Below are 10,000 nucleotides of genomic sequence, written 5' to 3'. Positions count from 1 at the left end.
GATTCTGGGAAACCGGCAGGTAGGACTTGAGTCCTGGAGATGGGAAGTACAGTGTCTGCACTCTGAAGGAGGGGTGTTAATGTTGCAGTTTTATAACTGTAGTGTAAGCGCACCTCTGGCAAGACAGTGATGGAGTGAATGATGGTGAAAGTTTTTCTTTTTCTGGCCATCCTGCCTTGGTGGGAAACGGCCGATGTGTTAATAAAAAATATAGCGCCTGGCCCCGTCTCTTCGCTGGTCGTTACTGATCCACTCTCTCTCCTGCTCCATGAGCTTTGTCGTATCTCTTCTTAAAAGCTATATATGAATCCTGCCTCCATTACCTCACTCTCCAGATTGTTCCACTAACTTACAACTCTATAATTGAAGAAATACTTCCTAACATCCCTGTGGCACGTCTGTGTCTTCAACTTCCAGTTGTGACCCCTTGTTGCTGTGTCCCATCTCTGATGTAATCATGATTCCCCCGCCCTGTCTCTCCTGTCCTCCAGTGTCGTCAGATTGATCTCTCTTAATTTCTTTTCGGAGATCGACACCATGCCTAACCCTTCTAGGGTAGGGTAGGTGCCTGAGCCCGAGCCTTTAGCTCATAAGACTGTCATTCCCATTAGCCCCCTTGGGGCGGGGATGGCAGACCAGAGAAGCCTAGCTTGTGGCTAGGCCTGGGGACAGTTTGTCCCAAAGATGAGGAGGTACTTGTGCCTCCTTCCATGGGAGACTTAGGTCTCAGACACTCCCTAAAGAGGGAGCCAAGGCCGGGCCACCACTTGGAAAAGGCCCGGGCCGGGAGAATACCGGCGAATATTTAACTAACTAATTCTTTTCGGACATACCCCTTACCTCCGGGACTAGTCATGTTGAAAACCTTTGCATTTTTTCTAATTTATTGACGAGCTTGATCAGGTATCTTCCGACTGTTGTTGTACCCATTATGATTCACCCGATTGTTATTTTGTCCATCATGAACCTGATTGTTTTACCAATCATGAATCACCTAATTGTTATTATAACCATCATGAGTCACTTGACTGTTATCGCTCGCGGATGGTTTGTCATCGCTCGCGGGAGGTTTATCATTGCTCGCGGGAGGTTTATCATCGCTCGCGGGAGGTTCATCATCGCTCGCGGGAGGTTCATCATCGGTAGCGGGAGGTTCATCATTGCTCGGGGGAGGTTCATCATTATCCCTCGCGGGAGGTTCATCATCGCTTGCGGGAGGTTCATCATCGCTCGCGGGAGGTTCATCATCGCTCGCGGGAGGTTCATCATCGGTCGCGGGAGGTTCATCATCGCTCGCGGGAGGTTCATCATCGCTTGCGGGAGGTTCATCATCGGTAGCGGGAGGTTCATCATCGCTCGCGGGAGGTTCATCATCGCTCGCGGGAGGTTCATCATCGCTCGCGGGAGGTTCATCATCGCTCGCGGGAGGTTCATCATCGCTCGCGGGAGGTTCATCATCGCTCGCGGGAGGTTCATCATCGCTCGCGGGAGGTTCATCATCGCTCGCGGGAGGTTCATCATCGCTCGCGGGAGGTTCATCATCGCTTGCGGGAGGTTCATCATCGGTAGCGGGAGGTTCATCATCGCTCGCGGGAGGTTCATCATCGCTTGCGGGAGGTTCATCATCGGTAGCGGGAGGTTCATCATCGCTCGCGGGAGGTTCATCATCGCTTGCGGGAGGTTCATCATCGGTAGCGGGAGGTTCATCATCGCTCGCGGGAGGTTCATCATCGCTTGCGGGAGGTTCATCATCGGTAGCGGGAGGTTCATCATCGGTAGCGGGAGGTTCATCATCGCTCGCGGGAGGTTCATCATCGCTTGCGGGAGGTTCATCATCGGTAGCGGGAGGTTCATCATCGCTCGCGGGAGGTTCATCATCGCTTGCGGGAGGTTCATCATCGGTAGCGGGAGGTTCATCATCGCTCGCGGGAGGTTCATCATCGCTTGCGGGAGGTTCATCATCGGTAGCGGGAGGTTCATCATCGCTCGCGGGAGGTTCATCATCGCTTGCGGGAGGTTCATCATCGGTAGCGGGAGGTTCATCATCGCTCGCGGGAGGTTCATCATCGCTTGCGGGAGGTTCATCATCGGTAGCGGGAGGTTCATCATCGCTCGGGGGAGGTTCATCATTATCCCTCGCGGGAGGTTCATCATCGCTCGCGGGAGGTTCATCATCGCTCGCGGGAGGTTCATCATCGCTTGCGGGAGGTTCATCATCGCTCGCGGGAGGTTCATCATCGCTCGCGGGAGGTTCATCATCGCTCGCGGAAGGTTCATCATCGCTCGCGGGAGGTTCATCATCGCTCGGGGGAGGTTCATTATCCCTCGCGGGAGGGTCATCATCGCTCGCGGGAGGTTTATCATCGCTCGGGGGAGGTTCATCATCGCTCGCGGGAGGTTCATCATCGCTCGGGGGAGGTTCATTATCCCTCGCGGGAGGTTCATCATCGCTCGCGGGAGGTTCATCATCGCTCGCGGGAGGTTCATCATCGCTCGCGGGAGGTTCATCATCGCTCGCGGGAGGTTCATCATCGCTCGCGGGAGGTCATCATCGCTCGGGGGAGGTTCATCATCGCTCGCGGGAGGTTCATCATCGCTCGGGGGAGGTTCATTATCCCTCGCGGGAGGTTCATCATCGCTTGCGGGAGGTTCATCATCGCTTGCGGGAGGTTCATCATCGCTCGTGGGAGGTTCATCATCGCTCGCGCGAGGTTCATCATCGCTCGCGGGAGGTTCATCATCGCTCGCGGGAGGTTCATCATCGCTCGCGGGAGATTCATCATCACTCGGGGGAGGTTCATCATTATCCCTCGCGGGAGGTTCATCAAAGTTCACAAAGTCCCCCATTACAACAAACCTCGATATAAAGCCGGACACTAACTTGTGGAACTCATCACGTAAGCTGGGAACGTCTGGTCTGCTTAACATGATCCCCTTGTCTACAGTCCGGCCCAGAGTCGATGTATCGACTCCGTTATGAATTACTTATAACTGTGTGTGGGGGGGTGGAGGGAGGGAATGAGGGAGAGGGGGAGGATTTAGGGAGGATAGGATGGGGAGGGGAGGGGTTGTAGGGTGGGGGGGGATGATGCATCAGGTATTGCTCATCGGGTCCTAGTGCCGCCCTGAGTAGCGGGAGAATTCACAACAGCATCACGTAGAGTTTTGTTAAGCTGGAATATTTATGAAGGTGGTGGGAGGGGGAGGGGAATGGGGGAATAGATGGATAGGGGTGGATGGGACAGGGGAGGGGAGAGGAAAGAGGATGGAGGAGAGGGTATGTGGTGAGGGGAGGGGAAAGGGAGAAGGGACCAAAGAGTTGGGGGGACGGGGAGATACATGTACATCACCTTCACCTCTGAGGCAACTGCCAGAAGTTGAAAAAAATGAACTCATGCTTACACGTAACACACACTCACGCGCACGCACACACACACACACACACACACACACACACACACACACTCACGCGCACGCACACACACACACTCACGCGCACGCACACACACTCACACACACACACACTCACGCGCACGCACACACACACACACTCACGCGCACGCACACACATTCACACACACACACTCACGCGCACGCACACACACTCACACACATACACTCACGCGCACGCACGCACACACACACACACACACACACACACACACACACACACACACACACACACACACACACACACACACACACACACACATACACACTTAGGTTTAGAGACGGTGAACTCTATTTCACAAACCTGTTGGAGTTCTTTAACAGGGTGACAGAAGAGACGTCGATGGGTGGACTGCATATTTTTGGACTGCAAGAAGTCCTGCGACACTGTACCACGCAAGAGAAAGCCAAAATCTAGTGGATAAGTCAGGGATAACAGGGAAAGAAGAACACTAAAGCCAAGGAGACATAGAGTGACTCTCCTGGAAGAGGTATCACGATGGGAAAGTGCGACGAGTGGGGTTCCACAAGGATCGGTCATATGACTGGTGCTCTTTCCGTTATATGTGAGCGACGTAGACATTAAGTGATATAGAGTGGCCAGAAAGTGGAATGCCCTGGATGACTTGAAAAGGACTAGGAACCAAAGCTGCGTCTAATGTAGGTTATAAGAAAGGACCAAGAGCTAAGACTCGACCCAAGGAAGCCCAATTTTATGATAAGCGATTTTACAAATATTTAGCCTGACAGAAAATAATACTGTTAAGGAGGGGCCCTGGTGTGAGTCGAAATATCCAGATATTTCCAAACACCAACCTACAATTTATACTGATTAATGTCTATAATTCTGAAACAAATAACTTCTAATTGTTGCATCAACCTTAGTGTGACACCAACCGAACCTCCGCATATACATATATTATTCCCGTGTGACAGCTGACCTCGAATACAGAGTGTAGACACGGAGAGGTGTATGTCTGTCAGTGTATATACGCTGAGAGTGTGGTTAAATCCCTGACTGGTGGTGGATAAGGGACGTGCAGGCTTAATGATCCTAGTGTAGAAGATTGATTTTAAATCCAGATTAAACAACCAAGCGACATCAAACGAGGCTTGTCCACCACGTTAAGAGATAGTCTCTGTTCTCAAAGATATATATATATATATATATATATATATATATATATATATATATATATATATATATATATATATATATATATATATATATATATATATATATACTAACGTGTCAGTGTATATTCCAGAGAACGTAAACAAGTATACCTTACTCCAAGTGATACCAGGGGGAGGGGGGAGAAAGAAACTCAGCACTTACCCTGCAGAAAAAAAATAAAAATTCGCAGAGTAAGTTTATCAATGTTTACACAAAACATCACATCAAGACGCATCAAGTTTAAACAACTAGCAGCAGTAACAACAAGAAAACTAGATTATCCAAGAACAAAGTGAACAGAAATGAAGAGATTGACACGGCAGACCGATAGTTACAAGCTCTCCGGGGGGAGCACTGTCAGGTGACCTAAGGAAGGTCACTAAACCACACGTCACCTACCATCCACAATGATAGTTTGAGAGGTGGGCTGGCAGAAGGCGCTCACAAGTCGTAAACTTCGTGAATGACCCGTAACACTGTCATTCACACAACCTATACACAGTCATTCACATTAATACACATGTATAAGTGAACTTTGCCCTTACGTGAGACACCAGAAGACTGGCTGTGTGGCGAAGCTACTGTGTACACTGATGACGAGTGCACAGCTTCGAATCACCTCCAGGACTGACAGATTTTATATATACATATATATATATATATATATATATATATATATATATATATATATATATATATATATATATATATATATATATATATATATATATATATATATATATATATATATATATATATATATATATATATATATATATATATATATATATATATATATATATTATCACTTCCAACTAATTTGTTTATTTAGAATGAATTTATATGCTGAAAAATTACACACTGTTAAATTTCTATTTGTGATTTTTCCCACAGACCAAAAATCCTGTAAAATGTATTTATTTTTGTATTTTATGGAGCTGCCATGATGCAAATTTATTGTTATATATATATATATATATATATATATATATATATATATATATATATATATATATATATATATATATATATATATATATATATATATATATACAGTGTGCGTGTATGTGTGTACTCACCATTGTATGGATGGGGGGGTCGAGGCTCAGTAACTTTTCCTGCCTCTCAGTCTATACTTTACAATCTCGAGGCTGAAAAAGTACTTCCTAAAATCTCATTTTAATTCAGCTTCCATCTGTGCTACCTAGCACCCGTCCCCTTCAAATGGTCCCTCCCTATCCACTCTGACATTTCCACTGAGTATCTCTTATGTCCGGATTATGTCTCACCTGTTTCCATTTCTTCATAGGTTAAGTTACATTCTCTTCCTTTAGTCTCTTATAGTGCGCTTACCTCACTATTATTATTATTATTATTATTATTATTATTATTATTATTATTATTATTATTATTATTGCTATTAATATTGTTATTATTATTATTGTTATTATTAATTCTTCTTTTTATTCTTCCCTTTATTTTCTTTTTCTTTCACTTCTTTTGCTTCTCTCTCTTCTTCTTCATCCTCTTCCTCTTCTCATTTTTCTTCTTCCTCTTCCTCGTCGTCTTCTTCTTCTACTACTTCTTCTTCTTCTTTTTCTTCTTCTTCTTCTATTCCACTTTTTTATTCAATAATCTATTTCTTTAATAGGATATAATTCCCATTTTCTCTCAAGAGAAAATGGGAATGCGCTCTTTAATTATCGGACAGGATAATTACCGCCGGAATAATTTCTAATTACCTTAATTACCCGCATAATAATTACAAGCAAGAAAGATCCGTGAGTATGTGTGTGTGTGTGTGTGTGTGTGTGTGTGTGTGTGTGTGTGTGTGTGTGTGTGTGTGTGTGTGTGTGTGTGTGTGTGTGTGTGTGCGTGTGTGTGTGTGTGTGTGTCAGCTGCCTATACTTACGATTACGGTAACTGCGTTAAACTTTAAGACTCTGAGACGCAGGAAGGGACGTAGAGGATGCGTCACTGAGGCAGACGCTTGGGGGGAATTGGAAATGTGTAAGGGGGGAGGAGATATACATGACTCGGGGATACTGGGAATACCGGGAGTCCCGGTGGTCACACCTGCGTCTACTAGGAGTGGTACTTGCCTCGCCTGCTTAATCTTGGGATACCTGAATTACCGTAGGTATGAAATGGGATAGTGGGGGATACGCACACCCGGGGATATACACATGGGTGTACAAGCACTCCCGATGTATTCACAGACGCGCATACCCGGGGATATATGCATACTGTAGGTGGGCACTTACACTGGGAAATACGAAGACACACATTATGGGGAACACACAGAACACGTACTCTGAGGGATGCACACAACAGGACACGTACTCTGAGGGATGCACACAACAGGACACGTACTCTGAGGGATGCACACAACAGGACACGTACTCTGAGGGATGCACACAACAGGACACGTACTCCGAGGGATGCACACAACAGGACACGTACTCTGAGGGATGCACACAACAGGACACGTACTCTGAGGGATGCACACAACAGGACACGTACTCTGAGGGATGCACACAACAGGACACGTACTCTGAGGGATGCACACAACAGGACACGTACTCTGGGGGATGCACACAACAGGACACGTACTCTGAGGGATGCACACAACAGGACACGTACTCTGAGGGATGCACACAACAGGACACGTACTCTGGGGGATGCACACAACAGGACACGTACTCTGAGGGATGCACACAACAGGACACGTACTCTGAGGGATGCACACAACAGGACACGTACTCTGAGGGATGCACACAACAGGACACGTACTCTGGGGGATGCACACAACAGGACACGTACTCTAGGGGATGCACACAACAGGACACGTACTCTGAGGGATACACAGCACACAGTGCCAGAAATTGGAAGGGGAACTACCAGAAAATACTTCTTACATTTGTGTCACACGAATATATATATATATATATATATATATATATATATATATATATATATATATATATATATATATATATATATATATATACATACATACACTAACAACATGAGAATACTTACAAAATTATCATATCTCTCCCGCACGGACGTTCCTACGGCTGCCGTACGATCATGTAATATGATTACGCCTGCCGTACGCTGTGTCGACGCAGGTCGGCGTACCGCAGGAGACGCTGACGCAGCCTGGGCGAGTAGTGCTGCTCGCTGTAGGGTTCAACACCTCTGGTCAGTACCGCTGTGAGGTGTCGGCGGAGGGACCTGACTTTAACACCGTCACGGGACATGGTAGCCTCATGGTGGTAGGTAAGTGACTTGTCGTGTGAGCACCTGACTGTAAGCACCTGATTGTAGGAACCTGATTGTGAGAACTTGATTGTGAGTGCCTAGTTAGTATTTGCCTATTAGGCTGAGAAGTTCAAATTTAGGAATTACTTGGCTGCGTTCAAAGTGACTGAATAAATCCCAATGATGATCATGATGATGTTTCATATGATTATTATTATTAATTATTATTATTATTATTATTATTATTATTATTATTATTATTATTATTATTATTATTATTATTACATTCATGGGAGAGCGCTTAGCCTCTTAGGCGAACAAACAGCGCCTGGGGGAATAGAAGTCATTCAGGCTCGATTCAAGGAACTGGAGCACAGGTCCACTGCATTGGATCAAAAGCCCTTCACCAGCATCAAGGAACCTCCCTTGAAGATTGAACAAATCCAGAAGGAACAGAAACATTAAATGTTATGAACTGTGTATCAGTATCTCTAGTTAAGGTCCTCTTCAGCAGATACCTTCATTACTCTTTAAAGTTTTCATTTGTGAGTGTATTTAAGTGATTTTATGTATGTATGTTTATGTGTACATATGCTTCTAGGTAAGTATGTATGTATGTATGCTTGTTAATTGTGAACGATGGTTGTAGATATATAAATTAACATATTTTGCTTAAGTATATATATATATATATATATATATATATATATATATATATATATATATATATATATATATATATATATATATATATATTATATATATATATATATATATATATATATATATATATATATATATATATATATATATATATAATTTGTTCTCTCTCTCTCTCTCTCTCTCTCTCTCTCTCTCTCTCTCTCTCTCTCTCTCTCTCTCTCTCTCTCTCTCTCTCTCTCTCTCTCTCTCTCTCTCTCTCTCTCTCTCTCTCTCTCTCTCTCTCTCTCATCACACGACAATCAGTTGAACAAACAATCGATAACCACCATCACCACACAGTCAACCACAATCAATAACATCCACCCTCCCCACAAAACAACAATCACTATCACCTCCACGAGCAAGCACAAGCAACAACCATTATCACCACACAATCAGCTATAATGAAAATTCACTATTACCCTACACATAATCACAATCAACAACCACCAACAACAACCACCAACAACAACCACCATCAACCACCATCAACCAGCAACACCAACCACCATCATCAACCACAATCAACCACCATCATCAACCACAATCAACCACCATCAACACCTACTAGCATCCACCATTAATCACAGTCAACAACCACCAACAACTATCACCAAGAATTAAAATCAGCACCCATCATCAATAACCATTATCAACCACCAACAACAACCACCAACAACAACCACCAACAATAACCACCAACAACAACCACCAACAACAACCACCAACAACCATCAACGACAACCACCAACAACAACCACCACCAACAACAACCACCAACAACAACCACCATCAACCACCATCAACCACCACCAACAACCATCATCAACCACCATCAACCACTATCAACAACAACCACCATCATCATCCACCATCAAACCACTTTCAACCACCATCAACCAGCAACAACAACCACCATCAACCACCAGTATCAGCACACCCATGATAGAACACGTGTTGTCTCCCTGGTGGTCGTGTTATAGTGTGTTAAATCAAGTGTTATATCACATTAAACTTGTGTTATTGCTCTGATTACCTGCTGTACCGACTCTCTCTCTCTCTCTCTCTCTCTCTCTCTCTCTCTCTCTCTCTCTCTCTCTCTCTCTCTCTCTCTCTCTCTCTCTCTCTCTCTCTCTCTCTCTCTGTGTTATTGTGACCTCGTGTTGTTGTAATCCCGTGTTGTGTTGTAACCCCGTGTTGTTGTAACCCCGTGTTGTTATAACCCCGTGTTGTTTTAACCCCGTGTTGTTGTAATCCCGTGTTGTTGTAACCAAGTGTTGTTGTAACACCGTGTTGTTGTAATCCCGTGTTGTTGTAACCCAATGTTGTGTTGTAACCCCGTGTTGTTGATAAATTAGACACATGTGCAACTCTTGGGTATCTTTATTGAGGAAACGTTTCGCC

General features: G+C 44.9%; 1 protein-coding gene across 1 annotated transcript in view; it reads left to right on the top strand.

Moving 5' to 3' along the window:
* LOC128684347 (uncharacterized) overlaps nt 1-10,000 on the top strand; it is a 60,241-nt gene that overhangs the window by 42,648 nt on the left and 7,593 nt on the right. The window contains exon 2 of the mRNA XM_070098235.1: nt 7,777-7,912. Within this exon, the coding sequence (XP_069954336.1) occupies nt 7,777-7,912 (136 nt within the window). The remainder of the gene's footprint in view (nt 1-7,776; nt 7,913-10,000) is intronic.

This window comes from Cherax quadricarinatus, chromosome 4 (assembly GCF_038502225.1).
Source record: "Cherax quadricarinatus isolate ZL_2023a chromosome 4, ASM3850222v1, whole genome shotgun sequence".
NCBI classification, from domain to species: domain Eukaryota; kingdom Metazoa; phylum Arthropoda; class Malacostraca; order Decapoda; family Parastacidae; genus Cherax; species Cherax quadricarinatus.
The sequence above is the reverse complement of the archived record's forward strand: the minus strand, read 5'-3'. Positions and strand labels throughout refer to the sequence as shown.